The 18,405-nt window shown below is 37.2% G+C and overlaps 1 protein-coding gene across 1 annotated transcript in view; it reads right to left on the reverse strand.

Annotated features, from left to right (window-relative positions):
* LOC128815358 (macrophage mannose receptor 1-like) overlaps window positions 1–18,405 on the reverse strand; it is a 32,850-nt gene that overhangs the window by 1,906 nt on the left and 12,539 nt on the right. The window contains exons 12-27 of the mRNA XM_053992050.1: window positions 17,664–17,791; window positions 16,435–16,522; window positions 15,772–15,916; window positions 13,433–13,468; window positions 13,172–13,335; window positions 12,611–12,678; window positions 11,738–11,838; window positions 11,277–11,416; window positions 10,058–10,172; window positions 9,251–9,432; window positions 8,498–8,600; window positions 7,021–7,250; window positions 4,982–5,147; window positions 3,461–3,607; window positions 2,263–2,379; window positions 1,243–1,410 (exon numbers count right to left, since the gene is read on the reverse strand). Of these exons, the coding sequence (XP_053848025.1) occupies window positions 1,243–1,410; window positions 2,263–2,379; window positions 3,461–3,607; window positions 4,982–5,147; window positions 7,021–7,250; window positions 8,498–8,600; window positions 9,251–9,432; window positions 10,058–10,172; window positions 11,277–11,416; window positions 11,738–11,838; window positions 12,611–12,678; window positions 13,172–13,335; window positions 13,433–13,468; window positions 15,772–15,916; window positions 16,435–16,522; window positions 17,664–17,791 (2,098 nt within the window). The remainder of the gene's footprint in view (window positions 1–1,242; window positions 1,411–2,262; window positions 2,380–3,460; window positions 3,608–4,981; window positions 5,148–7,020; window positions 7,251–8,497; window positions 8,601–9,250; window positions 9,433–10,057; window positions 10,173–11,276; window positions 11,417–11,737; window positions 11,839–12,610; window positions 12,679–13,171; window positions 13,336–13,432; window positions 13,469–15,771; window positions 15,917–16,434; window positions 16,523–17,663; window positions 17,792–18,405) is intronic.

Here is an 18,405-nt window from a genome sequence, read left to right on the forward strand (position 1 = left end):
CTGCTGGGAGCTGCTGGGAGCTGCTGGGAGCTGCTGGGAGCTGCTGGGAGCTGCTGGGAGCTGCTGGGAGCTGCTGGGAGATGGCCATGGCAGGGACGGCTCTCCCCGTGGGCAGCGGGAGCTCGGGGAGCGGGGGATGCGCCGGGAGCCGGGCTGCTGCAGCAGAAGCAGGGCAATGCGATGAGCTCCGGTGTGTTTGCGAGCACGAGGGAGAAGCAGCTGTTAAATTTGTCTCTTGAAAGGGCGCAGAGCTGGCTGTAATGGAATAAACACCTGGTTGTGCTGAAACGCCGTTCTGCAGGGGAACCCGGTGTCAGGGAATAAATGCCCCCCGTACTTCGGCACTGCGCATCAGGGCCACTCACAGTCAAACCCGTGCAATAAAGTGTGTGGTGATAGTGACATTCTGCTTTCTGACGTCTGGCACAGAGCACTATCATTCAGTAGTGTCTGTTGCCTGCAAAGAAAACTGGGTGTTGTCCTAAAAGCAGAATTTTCCTTTTGAGAACATGCCCTAAACAATGCTGTGACTGCTGCTTCCCCCACCAGCTGCAGGTTTGCTTTGGTGGGGGAAAGGACTGAACGTCAGAAACATCCTGAACTTTGGGGATGTGAAACAGGGCAGGAAATTGGACTTTTTTTGCAGAATTAACAGTTAAACTCCAAAATACCACATGCTTGCTTGGCTCACAATATTCTGATATTTCTGCTTCCTGACTAAAGCAGATGGTGCTCAGTTATACAGAAATACAATATTAAAAAAAAAAAAAAAAAAAAAAGCTAACCAAAACACTTCTACTCTTTTCAAAGGTCACTATATGCTCTCTGGATTGCACTTCCGCTCCTATTTAAATAGAATTGCTTCATCCATCTCTTGTTGGAACAGCATGTATCATAGTACAGCAAAAGGAAGAATAGCAAATTATTGATGCCTCTCTTGTTCCATAGAAAGAAAATAGGAATGTCAGTAGAAAAAAATGTGTTTATGTTGGAGGGGAACAAAAAAATAAAGAAATTTGGGGTTATTTTCAGGAAATACTTATGTAAGAAAATGTAGTGTAAGAAAAGCTGAGGTTATGAAGCAAGAAATCATAAACAGGGCAAACAAAAAAACATACATTTGTGTTATTTTTGTCTGAACATTTAAACATTTGTGTCAGTCCTTTGCAACACTCATATTGTGCTATTACTACTGAAATAAAACCATCAAAGGAAAGAGCGAATATTAAAGAAGTCACTTACTCTTTGGTTTCTTACAAATAAAGCCCTTTTGGGAAGAGCAGGGCAGGACACTCCAGCAGCCGGTGGCCGCAGACAGCTCCACACAGAAAGCCAGCTCGTCCCCCGAGGGCTGCCCCTCAGCCCAGTTGACAAAGTCTAAGGCACTGTTGTCTTGCCAAAGCAGCTGCCCTGATGTGGCAAATGTTAGCATCAATACTAATAGATCCACAGGAAAGGTCTTCACCTTGGTGAATATTGACATAATATTACTTTTTTCAGCCTATAAAGCAATACTACTTTCTTCAGAAATTCCATCTGTGGTTGTTTTTTTGATGCATTTTATCTCATTTGATTCTTGTCTCAAAAACAATATAATTGCTTTCCCAAATTATGATTTGCAGATTTTTCAGTTATAATAATATCACAGTTTTAATTTATATTTCTCTGTATGTTTGCCTAGGATATTAAAATTTCAAATGGAAAAAAAAAGAATTCAGAATTTTTATTAAAAAATGTCTCAATTATTATTTCATTAGCACTCAATGAAAATCAAGCAGCTTTTACTGTAATGCTAAATCATACATTTAGTTAAAATTAAAACTTCTTTTTATAAACTCTAAAAAAAAACTTCTGATGTTTCAATGGGCTGAAAATAATCTAAAATAAAACCTTTTCTGACTGCTTGTAGTCTGATAGCAGTGTTTTCTTCCAGATGCATGTTTTCTACTGCATGCTGTAGCAAGCAGCCTGATTTTCTCCATAGAGTCAGAGAGGAGCTCAATGCCGTGGGCTCTGGCTGGACTCCCACAGGTCCCACATGAGTCTTCCCCAGCCAAGAGAAGATGAGAACCCATCAGGACTTTTTTTCCCAACAGGAAAAGTTTTCTCAGAGACCAGGAATAGGAGACAACCTCTGAGAGGACTCAGGTCTGAACTCCAAGTGTACCTCAGTTGGTTGCTTAAAATCTATTAATTTTATTAATAATTTTGTCCATTTAATGAAGTCTGGTTACAATTATTTATAGAACTTAAAATAGTTACCATTTACATTTCTATATATTCCTATCCAGAAGCCACTCGTCTTGCTTGCATATAAATCTGCATGTTCTATTAAAAAATTTGATTCATACAGATCTTCTACAGAAGTCAACATACCACCTATAAAAAAAACAAAGGAAGATGATTCGAGATATCCCCAACATAGTTACAGCTTTAGAGACAGGTTAAGGTTAATAAAAAAACCTCTCCCACTGATAGAGAGTAAAGAATTTAAATAGACACCACAAGGTAGTGTCCCAGCTGTAGGGGAACAGCACAGACAGTGAGAGATGTCATCTGAAGTGAAAGACACAAAAGCACTGAGAAGATGATGGCTTTTAAACACCAGGCAAGGTGCACTATGTTTTCAAGTGACTGGATGTTATTGTTCATAGGAATTATCAGTGATTATTTATTTGTTCTTCATGGTTTGACAGAGTAATATGTAGCATGAAATACTGCACAACAAACAAATCCACAGTTCAAACCAATGTATTAATTTTTGTGGCAGTGGTGGTAGCGTAAGAGGGCTAAGAGGATCTAAAAAGGTATGAAACAAAGGATCCATTTATTTTCTCTTTCCTGGCCTCCTGAGACATGGATGAAATAGCTGATGACTCAGCAGCAAAGGTGAAAGAGTGCCAAGGTACTGCTCCTGGTCTTGGCCAGGAATAGATGTCTCCAAGGAGAAGGAGGGAAGCATTTTCCCTCCCCAGGCTCTGCAGCCTGCCAGGGAGCCTTGCTGATAGAGCAAGGGCTACCAGGCAGCACATGCAACCCCTTTTGGATCAACCCCTTTTGGATCACACAGCCCGTGTTAAAAATGAGTGATTGTTATTATGATATTCACTTTGCATATTGTGTAGGGAAATATGTGGAAAAGAAGGGATAAGGCCAGAAAGAAGTGGGTTTTTTTATAATCACGTAAAATTTAAGATCTTACTAAAACCAGAGATCTTACTAAAAACATTTTGTGAATGAAGAAATATTACAAGAAACAAGCACAGCTGGAAAAATAGAACAAGGAAATCCCCTTAAAATCAACATAACTGAAAAGCACATAACAGTAAAAAATAAATGAGACCCTTATTCCTTATTTTCAATATTTGCAGATTTTGCATTATTACTTTTCAAGATTTTTTTGAGACTTCTTTTTAATGTCAAGATTGAAGTTCTATATTTGGGTAAAAATAATAATTACCTGATTGAATGCACTGAGTCACAGACTGAGCCCAGCTCATTTCATTGGCATTGAAGTTATAACAGTGGCTTCGGAAAGGAATCCAAGATATGTGATCAGATTCAGGACATTGTCCAATACCCTGGGGGGGATCAGAAGGAAGTACATCTAGAAGAAATGAGAAATTATAAGTGCTTTCATTCAGTAAGGATTGCAGTTCTTCATATCTGAAATCATACATTAAAACCTTTTCTTAAAAGTATTTAAAGTATTCTTTGGCACACAGTGCTAGAATTATCAGTGTCTAAGTCAAGAGTGACAATGAGGATCAGAGCTGGTCAGCTGTGAGAGGATGACTCAGTGTGAATCTGTGCTCTTCTGTGTTATTAACTAAATCAAACTTGGACTGTTTCAAGGATATTTGAGTGTTCAAGAATTTGGGTCTAGTTTGTTTTGTTATAATCAACAAATTTATATAAATAAAAGAAGCATTAAAAAGCAGAAAAAAGCACCCCTAGAAAACTCCCAAACTCTCAAAAAATTCAAATAAGTTTTATTTAAAATGAAATATCATATAATAGAAATTTCCCATTTAATATTTTCCTCAAGATAACAATCCTTCCATAAAATTTCTGAACATCTTTATATCTGACAAAGCATAGAGTAATCTGAGGCTCATTGATAATTTATGTAGTAACCCCTCATTTTCCTACAAGCAATGACATTATGAAAAGGCAACATTGTCACTTAGTACTCGTGGTTTTAAAAGAAAAGTTGCAAATTAACAGCTATGAAGTTCAGAGAATGTCCCAGAAAAGAAATTAAAAAACAACCAACCGATTAAAAAAACCCACAAAATGCCCAACCCAATCCACAACAAAAACAAACCCAAAAGTCCCCAAATAAACTCTGAGTTTCCATTAAGTGTGTGTCGCTAGAGTTAACAGATGTTATTCTAATCCAAATGAGAAAGCAAAAAACTCAGTCCCATCCTGAGGTTTGCCTGTAGTTTTACTGTGTAGTATTCCTCAGTGCTACCCATACAAACCCTATGAAGTATGAACTTTTTTGGGGCCAATAACAGACCCTTTTTATCAGATACAACTCTTTCTCCTATATCCAGTTTTCGGAATCTAATAGCAATAAAGTAACAACCAGTGTAAGAATGATGTGTTTATGCTGAAGAAAGGAATTTTATTTTATACTCAGTGGAATTAATTGATTACAGACGTTCCCATAAAACCTCTGTTAGCAAAACAGTTTCACTCTAGACTCAATGTGAGATGCCTGATGTTCCCATAACCTCTGTCATCTCTCTCCCTGTTCCCATGGCAGCTATCATTCCAGTCCAGTAAAATGGCAAGATCTTGGCTGGTGAATGCCAACTCCATCAAAATAAAACATTGTCATGCAAAATAAAGGTACTGATATTACATACTCAGCCTTATTATTCTTTGATATATACTTAGAAATTTGTAATTCAAGCAAAGCAGATAAAGCAAGGTTTCTGCCATAACACCAAAAGTCATTGCCATTGCTTACCCTCAGATTTTTTGCAGACAGGAAAATATTTCTCATTACAACGTGCTGTTTTCCAGCTCCCAGAGAGTGCTAGATAGACACAGGCTATTTTCTGTTTTGGTTCTCCATAGTTCCACTTAGAAAAACTTACTTTCCTTTTATTGGTCCATCTATAATATCCGTAATTCTAAAATTGAAACAGACATTTGACATAACTTTTCTAAACTCTCATCTGCTGTTTCAGCTAAATGCAGTCGCACAGAAGCACATTTTCAAAGTGATACAGGCAGCTCAGTTTGTGTATCCGTGCTAGTACTGTTAAAATACTGTTTTAATACTGTTAAAATACTGTCCTGTTGAATCAGGACACAGCAACATAAAACCCGGACACAGCAGTATGGCTCCTGTGCTGGAACAGCCCATGGAAGTGTTTTGAAGGCTGAATAATGCTCCCTGGGGACACAGTCCCTTGTCAATGTTGTAAGGTGGAATCACCATCCCAGAAGAGTCAGATCTTCACGAAAAGCAGCAAAACTGTAAGAAAAGGAAACCTGTGGAAAGCTGAGGTGGAAATGGGCCTCAGAGTTGGCTATTAAACAAGGACTCTAAGCTCCAGCAGTTTTGAGAAGAAACATTCAAGAGCAAACTGCACCATCACCATGAGGAACCAGAGAAAATTATTACTTTGTAATAAGAAATATGTTGAGCGGGAATTCTTGAGTCTTTGTTTAGTCTTTCTTCCTCCCCTTTTGTCTTTTCCAGGAAGAATCAGAAGAATTACAAGAAAAAGCAAAAAGACACAGACAATATATTGCTGCCATTAAGAAGAGGGGGATAAGATGTGATCTCACTCCAGTGTCTAGCTGTGTCAAGAGAGATGCCAGGTGCACAAGGTCATACTGAACCTGGCATCAACAGGGCAAGGTCACTCACTGCCTGGGAAACAGGAGGAACCACAAAGCTTGACTCTGCAAGATCAAGGATGGCTTGTTTATAAGTACTAGGGGAATGTCTGGTGATTCAAGCTTGATCAAAATGGAATTTTAGCTGCTTTCTAAATCATATTGCTATGTCTGAAACCAACCAGCTTTGGTATCAAGCAGACTTAAGCACTATTATTTTGGTTTGGGTAGAATTGCCCTGTGCACTTGTGCAAGTGGAAGGATTTCTTTTAAGGTTGGTGACTACCCATCACTTATGTGAGCACTTTTTCTGGTGGAGGCAGGGACGACACTGTTAGAGTAGTGAAAATATGTATTGTTTAACAACAAATTCATTTTTCAGACAATTTTTCAACCTTCTGAGGGCTTTATCAGACTGTTGCTGCATCATATAAGTGGAAATTCTATTTTTACACAATACTTATTACAAGTGTCCCTAGGGATACTGTATTTCAGACATCTTTTGCTATGTTATACATCAGTGTCGATCACAATTAGTAAAAACAATGAATAGTTAAGATGATTATTACTGATGAAAAAGCTCATTTTTATTATCAAAGTGGTTTAGTCAGATCAAAGAACAGTGAAATAGAAACATGATAATTAAGTGCATTTAGCAGCTGCATATTCAGTGCAGAAGCTGAAGCTCAATTTGTCACTCAGTCACAGAGCTAATAATGCTGATTATCACTTGAGTGTTCCCTTATGAAGTGGTGGACCTAGCAGGTATAACAAAGAGTGTGTGTTCAAAGGTGTGTGGTTTGGCCTAGGAACCCTTCTGAACCAAAACGTAATGGAAAAGCTACAGCTGCCAATGATCATGAGGCACTAGCCCTCCTGACCATCTTGGAGCCTTTGGGTAGGGATCACCTGTCCTAAAAATGGCCATCTGAAAGTTTATTCCAAAATTCACGCAGAACTAGTCAAGAGAGTCCAGCAGGGCCAAAGGTTCTCATCTTTCTCCATTGCTTAAAATGGCGTTTAATGATTTAAGATCAACGAAGTCGAAAGATGTGAGAATGTCCACCAGTCCTGGGTTTCTAAATCTGTTCATGCTACAATTCTCGCGCTAATAGTAGCAGCATTTAACTTTACCAACTATTATTTTTTTAATCTTACCTCATTGCTGTTGAGCCCAATCCATAAGGGCTCTCCATACCGCACTGCCTGCAGCAGCAAGAATATATTACTGTAATAATCAAAAATGCTGGCAAGCTCTGAAGATTTCTCCTTGCATGCTTTTCTTGCTTCTTCCCAATTCATTTTAGAAGGAATGATTAAATAACTGCTGTTGCCATAATGGACAAAATCGAAATCTGGAGCACTTGTGGGGTGAAACAGTTCAGGCTCTGTAGGAAAGAGATACAAATTTGAAAAGAAGAGGAGAAAACAGTGAAAAATTACTAGCTGCTGGATAGCAGTATTGCTTTTGAGTAACAGATGAATATAGCATGGCAGCACAAGCATCAAGTAACAGCATTTCTTATATAAAACCAAAGAGATATATTTTAATGGCAATTTGGAATTATTTTAAACTATGGTGTAAAAACACATTTAGGGATTAGAGAGAGGCAGAGCATGAGCTGTGTGTGTCTATAGACATAGACTGTCCAGATGAAATTATGTCAATACTGGTTCCACCACAATCCTCTCCCCAAAGCTCTCCGTGCCCCCTGCCGCAGTGCAGGTGAAGTTTTTCCCAGGCATGACCACAGGACAGGATCTTCACACCACTTCAGTCTCAAAATAATTTCTTTCTAAGCAAATTTTGTGACCATGCTGCTACATCTTTTCCTCGTAGGATGAAGTAAAAAAGAAAACTGTATTTGTACCTATAATTACGTATGCAAAAGTAGAAGACAAGGGCCTAGAGGTAGTGATGGGGACAGAAGAAAAGACATCAACTTTGTGTTCAGTCATTGTTGAGGATGCCCTGGCAATTGTTTTTGCTTGTGCCATCCTCATGCAGCTTTCTGCACTTGCATGGGACAGAGCTGTGAATCATCTGACCCAGCTGTGGCTTCTTCCTCTATTTTGACTTGCTGCTCAGCAGTTCCCTGTTTTTATTCCTGCAGACTCTGCAGTGTAGCTGTGCTCCGGATGTGTCTCCCACCCTAAGGCTCCATGAAGAAAACTGGAACTTTTGCCCTTCTGAGTATTGCTGTTCTTGTGATATGAAGGCCTCTCTAGAGACTGATGAGCAAACTAATCAGTTTAATTGGCCTCGGTTGACCCCTGGCTGGAAGTTACTGAGGGATTTGTCTTTTTGTATTGTATTTGCAAAATAACTGCATTCAGGCACCTATATCTGTGGTAGCTGGGTAAAGCACAGATGGCTACACTTTTCTGTTAATAGAGAAAACTGACATTTTGAAGACAGAGACCTTCTAGGAACCTGGTTTGTACATTTTTCTTATGATTAAGAAGGTGAATCCTGTTCTTCAAAGTGTCTGTGTGCCAAGGACCTGATTTCGGTGTGGATGTCTGCAGGGTAGGCAAGGTCATCTTCTCTGAGTTGTAATGACCAGATTGTTCAGTAAATGTTTTGCAATAAAAAAAAAAAAAAAAAAAAAAAAAGGTGAAAAATAAAACTTACCGCTCTCCATCTGACAAATATAGCTTTTTTTATGTTGGCAGTCAGTATTTTCCCATAATCCTGCATCATCTACAGACCTTTTTGTCATTGTAATACAATCAGTCTAGGGAAAAAATGAAAAATAGACTTGTTGCTGATAAAATGCAAAATTTCCAGCAAAATAATAGAAATAGATGTAAGGAGAAAAAAAATAATGGCTTTCTTTTCTAATTTCTGGCTCTTTTCATGTATTGCTTGTTGGAAATTAAGTGTATTCTATTGTAAATCTTAAGCAAATGTACTTTCACTGGCAAATTGCTGCAAGAACTTTTGTCAGTTAATTAAAATTCCTCCTTCCTCAAATTGAAGTTATTTTTACTATGGAGTTAATGGTAATCTGTACTGAATTTGTTGGAGTTTCATTTGGATTTGCATTATACAAGGAAAAACAATAAAGCAGAATAAAAATCACAACTAGTAACACTGAATATTTTCACTAAAATATAATAATTACAAAAAGTGTAATTAATTCTAGCAGTAAAGATTCCTTTTCTGCATTTCTAGACTTTGACAAAGGAATGAAAGTAAGCCTAGATTCTAAACAGGCCTATTAATTTCTGATTAAAGTTTTAAAAAATTGATCTTTGAAATTTCAGTTGACTTCTGCTTTAAGCTATTAAAGATCAGATCTTCGCTGAGAGAGAACTCAGGCTGGTCACTCAAACATTTAGTATGTCATTTATGTTATGCATTTTTTGATTTATTTCTGTTTACCTCTATTGTAATATACTTCCAGTCAACCACTGTGAATTTGTCTCTGAATGGGAATCCTCGGGCCCAATTTGAATAGTCAAAAACACTTCCATCTGTCCAAAGATAGGTATCCTCACTGTTAATGTCATTCAGCCCAATCCATGTTTCGCTGGCAACATCCTTTAGGTGGAAGGTGAGGAAAGCTGAAAGAAAATAGATTTTAAAAAATAAAATAAAATAAAAAGTACCTGAGGAGTTTCCTTTCTTCAAATTCCATGTAAATCAAATTACAAATAAAACAACAACCAATCATCTTCTAAATCTATTGGAAATACCAACCTCAGTATTATTAGGCTATTAATGAATGGTAAAAGAAAAAAATTATAATGGGTAATCAAAGTGAAGCAGTTTGATTTCAGGGAAAAAAGGAGGGGGAAAAAAGGAAATCATTTTTTGATAAAAATTATTTAGGCTTCTTGGAAATATTATAGAAATCAGGGCCAGAAGTGACTTCAACACGATTGTCTTTCCCAAGGTAGCATCAGCTGCAGATATGTGATTTCTGATGGGTGTCTGTTTAATGTCTAACTATTACAATTTATCCCATCTTCCAAGACCATGGGGAATAGATTATTCTAGTCCTTCCACAGATGATGCTTGCTAAAACTTGGGAAGTGTCATAATATCTCACTGCAGTCCGCCCTCTGGATCAAACACCTCCAGGTCTTCCTTTGCAGGTTATTTAGGTCTGAAGGTAGTTTCAGCCTCATCATTAGATGGTGAAATATGTGGCTTCATACATAGTGCTGTAAGGCTCAGGTGTCATACCTTGCACTTGATTATTGTGTATAGAGGCCAAATTTCCCCCTAATTCTCTACAAACACTTCGTGCTGAGTGCCAAGTTAGTTTCTCGTCTTCTCTGGCTCCAAATATTTTATAACACTGTGGAGAGAGTAAAGGATTAGACAGACTTCTGGGTGTCAAATCATTTTAAAACCATTGATTTGGGTTAATTCTGTGCCAGTCCCTGCATGCAAAGAGCTGCAGATGGGGGATCTGCTGGAACACAAATACTGTCAGCCAGCAAGGAGACCCAACCAATCCCTGTGATATGTGCAGAGCACTTACAATCATGTGGGGTTACTGCTGGGAAAGAGCAGACAACCACCAAAAGCTTTTGAGGAATTAAATTACTGAAAAGTAGAATTTTTGAGGGACTGGAACTATTTCCTGATTATGAACTTAATTTGGAGCAGGTCAAGTTTTTTCAATTATATACCACAGATGGAGTGCTAAAACCTCAGCTCATGTGAGAACTCACACGAGTGGAACAGTGTCAGGAAGAAGTGCCCTTCTGATTGAGTGTTTTCCCTGAATATCAGTGTAAAATATTTTTTGTGCATCTTCTGAGGGACAGAAGACATGGCTCCTCCCTCTTCATGCCCTTTGAATGCATAAAAACTTTTCCTATTGATTGCATTGTGGAATTGATTTTCGGTTTTCCTCTGTTGTTTGTTTTTTGGGGTTTTTTTAAATTTCATACATCCAGGTTTTTTTGCTTAACTTAGCAGAAAGCAATGCTTGATATTGTCAAATATTTGAGTTGACATTTATTGCTGTTTGTGTTACTCAGCTTAAGATGAGTTCCTGTGATGGCTGATTACTCACGAAAAGCGTGACCTTTCATTTTTTCATCTTTGTTACTCAGAAAAACAGTGTTACATTTACAGATAAGGATAATGGATCAGGATTTCCATGCAGTAAGTATGCCTAAAATAAGCAGAAGTATCTAGAAACTAGAAAAGTAGCTATGGCTAAAGGCACACAGATATTTACAAAAATTATAATTTCAAACATTCAAATCACCTTTTTCTTTATATTTAGTTACAAATTTTCCAACCTGAAAATGCACTGCATTGCTAACTAGCATACTTCTTAGTAAGTTAGTGTTTAAAGAGAGAGAATTTATTTAATGAAATAAAAGCGATAGTTGTTTTCTTCACCTAGAGCAAATCTCCTAAATATGGCTGAGATTTATTGCTGTACCTTATTGTTAAACAAAAGCCAAGTTTCAGGACATCCTCCCAGAGGTGGAAGCACAGTAGGAGCAAATCCTGAGTAAGTTGAATTGTGCCTTTCACAGATAAAGGCATTTTTCACAGCACAACTTACATCTTTCCATAAGCCTGTAAAAAATTGGAATACAGATAATTGTTGTAAAGATTACAGAATACAGAAAAAACTCTTGTACAACCACTACAGCAGTCAGGCTCAGATGGCATTCATAAAGCACAAATGAAACACTTTTACCCAAATGCACTCCTACTTCTTCTGAACATGTTTCTTTTCTAAGTGATGACAGTTTCAAACTTGAGCATGTTACGAAAAAATGTCAGTATTGTTGAACTACCTCTCTGTGGGGTAGCCTCAGATTTAAATATGTACCAAACATTTTGGATTTTGATGCTAAATTTTACCCAAATATTTCTTGCTGCTATTTTACTCACCAAAATCTTTGGACATTATCACACAGTTTTCATCATTATTTGCAAAATTGGGTTCATTTGGAGCCCAGGCAACGTAGTTCACTGGGCTGTCATCCAGCCATCTGGAAAAAACAAGGGGACAGTGGCTGCCAGCAGACATCTCAGCAGTCATTACTCTCAAGGGCTTTTGGGCAGAGGGCTAAACAAGGTATTAGCAGTGACCAGAGGGCAAAGGCTCTACATATCCTGGAGAGGACATAGCCACAGCACTACTGCTGCCTCTCCTCTGTTTAGTACTACCACATTCAAGGCACGGATGACATCCTTCACGTGCCAGAAAGCCTCCTGAAAGGCTTCTACAAATGGATTGTTAAAACAAGTTTCCTGCCAGAAATTTCAGAAAGTTGTTGGAGTAGGTGCTGCTTATGCTTCTAGCTTCCATCTCATATAACTTGAACCACTTGGGATTAATTTGATTTAACACTTACATGTATATTTTATCAAAACCTCCTGGGCTTTCTCTGTAGCCATTGGTGGTCAGAGTTAATCTCACCCTTAGGTTGATGTCAAGAGCGGATCAGGTAAATAACATCTTACAATTACCTGCTTCTCCTCACTACTTATGGAGGGTTACAGTTCTCGCAGTGTAAGGCATTAAGTGAGCTGCACCTTAGCCATGAATTTTTATTGGGTTTGCTCTACCAAGTTTGGAAGGAAAATGCATTTCTCTGCTTAAATATAGAATACTTTGGATCTGAGACATCTCCTGAAAACTATCCAGAAGTCAGTTGTACAACAGTTTTTAACTTGTAAGATGAAAGCACACAGAAATGCTCCCTGAGTGAGATGAAGTTACCATCATTTGTTGTCCATTACCAGTTTTTCTTTACTCACCTGAATCTCTGATCAAAGCTGACAACTAAGCCAATGAAATATGATTTTCCTCTGTGTTTTGTGTAAATCTGAAATAGAAGTAATTAATAGTTACGCACTAACTTGCTCCTCAATGTCAAGCAAAAATCTGAAAGCAAATTAATCATGCCTGTGATTTATTTTTCCTTTTTTTTTTTTTTAATTTGAGCCTCACAGAAGAATATGGTAGGTTCAGACTCAGGTTTCAAGCAGGCAACAGAGATATGTGGAACATCCTGGAGTGAGGAATCCACTGGACAGAAAAGCAATTATCACTGTGCTGAACACTACATATATTAGAAAAGTTGAGCAACCTGGGCCTGAACTATCCTTTGCTGCACCTTTAATATTTGCATTTTTCTCTACCTATTAAAAACAATAGTAATTTTACAGGTCCTGAACAAATCTATTGCTTTATAAATAAGTAATGTAGGACAATAGCTCAGGACTCCAGCCTTCTAAATATTTAGTATGTTCCCTGTATTTTATCACCTGCTGTGCTTCAAAATTCAACTACATATAATTAATAGGCTTTCTGCTTACATATTGCCAGAGAAATCGTCTTTTGCTTTCTTTCTCAATGACAACAAGATCAGCAAAGTTCTTCTGACAAATCCTCCGTGCTTCTTCCATATGGACATGTTCTTTGCTGAAATAGTACTGCTTATTTTCATATATAATCCATCCATCATTGGTGAGCTGATAGTCTGAAAGATAAAGAAACATATATAATGTTTTCTTATCTGGTCTGTACAAAGTCTGAAAATTATACAGTAATCTTTGGAAAGGAGAAAAAAAACCTACCAAGTTTGTAATTTGCTTCAGGCTTTATCAGTGTACCTGAAAAATAGAAGATTTTCATAAGCAACATCCCAAATTAAAAAAAAAAAAAATCAGGGATATTTGCTTTAAGTAGTTTCACATGCTTTGTAAAATAGAGCGTAAAAAAAAACAAACCCACCAAACTATGAATCAGATAATGTATTTTCAAGAATTTATAGCACATTCTGCCATATTTAAGTAAGTGTATAATTTAGACACATTTAGCTAGTGAAAAATATGTACTTTACAGTAATGTATATCCAAAAACACTGTGTCAAAAAATCCATGTTTCACAGTAAATTTGTAGTAGATTAAACAAAAATTACTTTGAAAATTTGTTTTAGCATTTTCACTTGATACTCTATGATTAATTTTTTTTTGTATTCTTAGGACTAGAGCCAAACAACATAATCCAATATAGTAAATTCTAAAGCTTACCTAGATGGTAATAGACTATCCACAAGTACTGAAAATTTAATGCTTGTTTATTGCTAATGTCAGGTGTAACTTCCAGTGTGTCAATGAATTCTTCCTTTCCTGATGCCTTGGCTTTTACTAGGACAGTCTGTTTTTAAGAGTCCTGACGAGCCAATAGATATCAAACCCAAGTTTCTGATTACAGGTTGAACCAGGAGGAAGCAAATTAGCTGTATTCACAAAGCCATCTATAGCCTCTCAAAGGAAGCTCTGCTTTCACATGAATGCCTGTTATTTTGTACCTCTGGACTATTAAGTCTCACATTTCTACTGTGGTTTGATGGACAGAAACACAGTATTACAGAAGTGACAGAAATAGTTTGATGAGAAATAAACAACAACCAAAAAAAAGAAAAATCAGGTAAAATTATTTTGGTATCATTTAAACACTTTCTTCTGAAGTATTTAGTGAACAATAGAACTAAAATTATTTCAATGTCTTCATTATTAATTCATATAGTTCTGGTCATTTTTAATTTATTGTTTAATCCTAACATAACTGTAACATTCATTGTTTTTGGAAAGCTGGAATATCTTTTGTAAATAGATGTCTTAAGTGCATGTGAGGGAATTCACATCTGAGCATGTCTTCTGTCATGTTGATTATCACATAGTCTAGATTCACAATTACAAGATGAATTTCTAGATTTTTTTTTTCCTGCTTTTGAAAGGAGATCTAGGATCAAGATAAACTGATCAGAGTCTTTGTGTCATGGTTTCTGAGCTCCTTCTGAGTAATCTCACCAAGAGCAGAGAGACACATCCACACAAAGCAGCATGCTCAGTGTGCCAGAAAGGGCTGCACAGGATGTGCTGCTTTGAGCTGGTAGGCAGAAATTAAGGCTTGGATGGTGCATTTGTGTGACTAATTTACCAAAAGGGAACCGTGATTCTTCCTTTTCAGTTAAGCAATTTTTCAATGTTACCATGGTGCCTTATTCACCCTTCAGGAGTTTTGTTGGCAGAGTCATCAAATATTAGATACACTCAGTATTTCTATGTAACTGCTTATCCCTTCCCCTTCCTATTGTGCCTCCTAGTAGTTCCCTGTGTGCATCCAACTTTCTTTTCATTTCAAGAAGGTTTTGAAAATCTCCTTCTCCATGGAGATGCATACAAATACTCAGTTTACCACCAGGAAGCAGGGATGTAGAAGGAGGACTGATTAAACAAATCAAGTTCTTTCATTGTCAGCTGTCACTTCATCTCTTCAGCCCACGCAGACCCCATTTCCACTTCCTGCTGGGAGGCACCCCAACATCTGTCAGATCCATTTTGTGAGCCTGGCACCAGGTGGGGGAGTTTTGGCACTGGGGCCCTGCTTTCCAGGCAAAGTTGGTGGATGCAGGAGTCCATCAAGGTTACACCAGCCTCCACTTTTGATCAGATTTCATTTTCAGAGTTGCTGGTTCCTATAGCAACTGATCCCTCTCTTGGTTCCCATTAGTTGTTTCACAGTGGGAAGCAAAGCTTTTTTCACTTTTGTAAAGAGAACTCTAGCGTCCTGCATCTACAGCTATCCTGAGTAAGCCTGAAGCAGATAGAAATAGAGGGAATAGAAAAAAGAAGAGGGGATAAGTACCTTTGCTTCACAAATTTATTCAACCCATGCCAGAAAGAGATAAAACTACAGATGAAGTAATAGGGATACTCTAACTTCCTGCACCCAAGGACAAGAGAAATATTTCAATTCATTCTGCCTGTTTTATGTGTTGCCGTCACTGCAACTGGTGTTAAAATGAACAATTCCCAGTGTCTTTCTTCCTTTCAATTTGTTTAAATCCATAAAATTTGCTTTTTAAGCTTGGGTTTATTGCTCCAATTAAATGGGGAAATAATAATACCTTTTTTTGTTTCACAAATCCAATTAAGTAAATGTTCACAGCGCAAGTCGTTCCAGCGCATTTGGGGTGATCTATTAAACATAACACAATGTTCAAGTTCTTCATAGTTGTTGGGTTCATTTTCCTCCCAGTTCTCATAAATTACCTGTGTTGGAAATGCATATCAATTACTGTGTGGTTCGAGCTGAATAGAAGTAATTGAGATTGCCATCATGACACAATTTCAGTATCTCATCATCTCAAGTACCTTTTTTATGGGATCAGTAGGAGTTCAAACAGACCTGAGAGGGCTGTGAAGGTCATGCTGGTCAGGTTACTTTCCCCACCACCCCCTGAAGAAGGTGCAGAGACTACATGGTATAGAAAACCATGTTTTATAAAAGAAAAACTGATGGACAGAGGGAGTCACATTTATCTTCTTTTGTGAAAGTTGGCAACTGAACTTCCCTGTACCATACACTGCCATACAGCAGTGCCCATTTTGGGAGGCTGTGAAGGTCTAAGGGCACAGACTGTTGAAGGTGGGATATAACTGGGTACCAGGGGTGAAACACAGGCAATTATGTGTTAAGACAGTGCACTGCATCTATTCAGTATATATTCTAAACGATATCTTTTCTAAAAGACAGAAAGTAAATTAATATCCAGCAAATAAATACTCACAGGGGAGCCATCAATCCAGGCAAATCCTTCATCAGGATTTAAGAGAAACAAACCAATCCAGAAAGCCTGAGTGTTCACTCCTTTGTCCCTAAAATAATTTATACAATATATATATAAAGGCATAGAAAGAGAAGCCAGGATATAAATCCTGAAAAGCACAGAAATATCCTGCTTTCTGTCACACCTGAACTGGGAGCTGTGGCCCAAAACCAAGCTCACTCCCTGCACTCTGTCAGGGAGGTGATAGTACTCTGTGACTATCATATTTAAAGACTTTTCATATTTAAAAAAAGACTTCTCATATTTAAAAAAAAGTTAAAGTGATGTGGCCCAGAACCAGCTCAGGTTCCCATCCCTGTGGATGTAGCACAGATCTTAGTTGTAGTATGAGTTCAAAGACAAAGGCTTTAGCAAAAGTAAAACATAAATAGATGTTTATTTAATTAATAAAAATAGTAAGAATTGATGATTTTCAACTGCTTTCATTTGCTTCTTAGCACTTCCTAAGTAATTTAGTTAATATTTCATGCTATTTATCTTGTGCCTATGGACCAAATAAAATTTCTATTTCAGTCACTGCATAACACAAAGATTTCCTTCCACAAGTATTTTATACTCTAAAGCAAAGAGACTTAACAGACAAATAAAACTACATTCAGGTGTTCACAATACTGAAATATATTTAAATTTAAGAAGGGTAAGATCACAAAAACTTCTCAGTAGCAAAGTTTTAAATCAGTTTCAGGAAGTAAACCTCAATTCTCCACTATGTGAAACAATTTTGGCTAAAAAGCTGTATGTTATGTGTCATTAACATGTCTTGACATTATGGCATACAATCAGAATATTGGTCTAATTTGAGGGGAAAATAATGTCACAGTTTATACATCATGAACAAGATATAACATCTACAATGCAGTTAGAGATCAATATTTTATTTTCTCCCTTTAGGGAGAGGGACTAACATGTAAAAAATTGATAAGATCTGGAAAACAGCCTTGCTAAAACCTGTGATGACAATAACCAAAATATTAAGCTTTTTCAAAATACCCAAGATTTTTTTTTAAATGCAATGTTACAGGATGCTATTTCCAGAAGAAAATATTGTATCAATGTAATTTAAATTTGGTTGTTTTTATTCACTCACTTGATCAGCTCCAGATATGTTTTAAGTAATTTTTTTTTAACATAGCAGGAACATGAAAAAGAATCCTTAGGCAAGTACTCACGAAGCTAATTGCCATAGTAAAATTTGATCTTCTCTTGTATTGATTGTGACCAGATTTCCACCTATTTCTCTACAGAATTCTTCAGCTTCAAACCAAGACTTCTTTTGGTTTCCCTCTCTCACAAAAAACTATTGAGAACAAAAAGTAAAAATAAATTAGTACATTTTTGAAGCTTCTAAAATACGTGCAATTAAAATCAGCATAATTTTAACACACCTTTATCCTTGAGTGAGACACCTGTCCAAGCCTCTAATATTAAACATTAAAAATGCGAAGTGTAAATATTTTTTCTTTAAAATAAGGCAAAAGTAGTGTAGGCATCTGAGGAGAACAAAAGGTATCATAATGTAATCAGGAGGAGAAAAAACTAATCTGTAACTTAATCAGAACTTTGTCCACTGAAACATTCAAAAAAAGATGGAAAAACTCAACCATGGCATTTTGCAGTAGAAAGCAAAAGATTTTTGAGAAAAGGAAGGGGAAGGGTAAGTCAGTGAGTTGGACTGGAAAAGATAAAATGGATACAGAATGTTGTTTGGCCAAGTGTGGACACCAGCTAAGGAAGAGCTTTTTTTGTGTTGAGGTGCAAGCATACAAACACAAAATACACTTTCTGCCATGAGGAACATACATTCTTGGACTAAGGATATGTTTAACAGGACTAAGTGCTTGACATTTTAGAGAAATTATGATTAACAATTTGGTAAATGGCAGAACCAATTTAATCATAACTACATGTGAC

This window comes from Vidua macroura, chromosome 1, assembly GCF_024509145.1.
Source record: "Vidua macroura isolate BioBank_ID:100142 chromosome 1, ASM2450914v1, whole genome shotgun sequence".
NCBI classification, from domain to species: domain Eukaryota; kingdom Metazoa; phylum Chordata; class Aves; order Passeriformes; family Viduidae; genus Vidua; species Vidua macroura.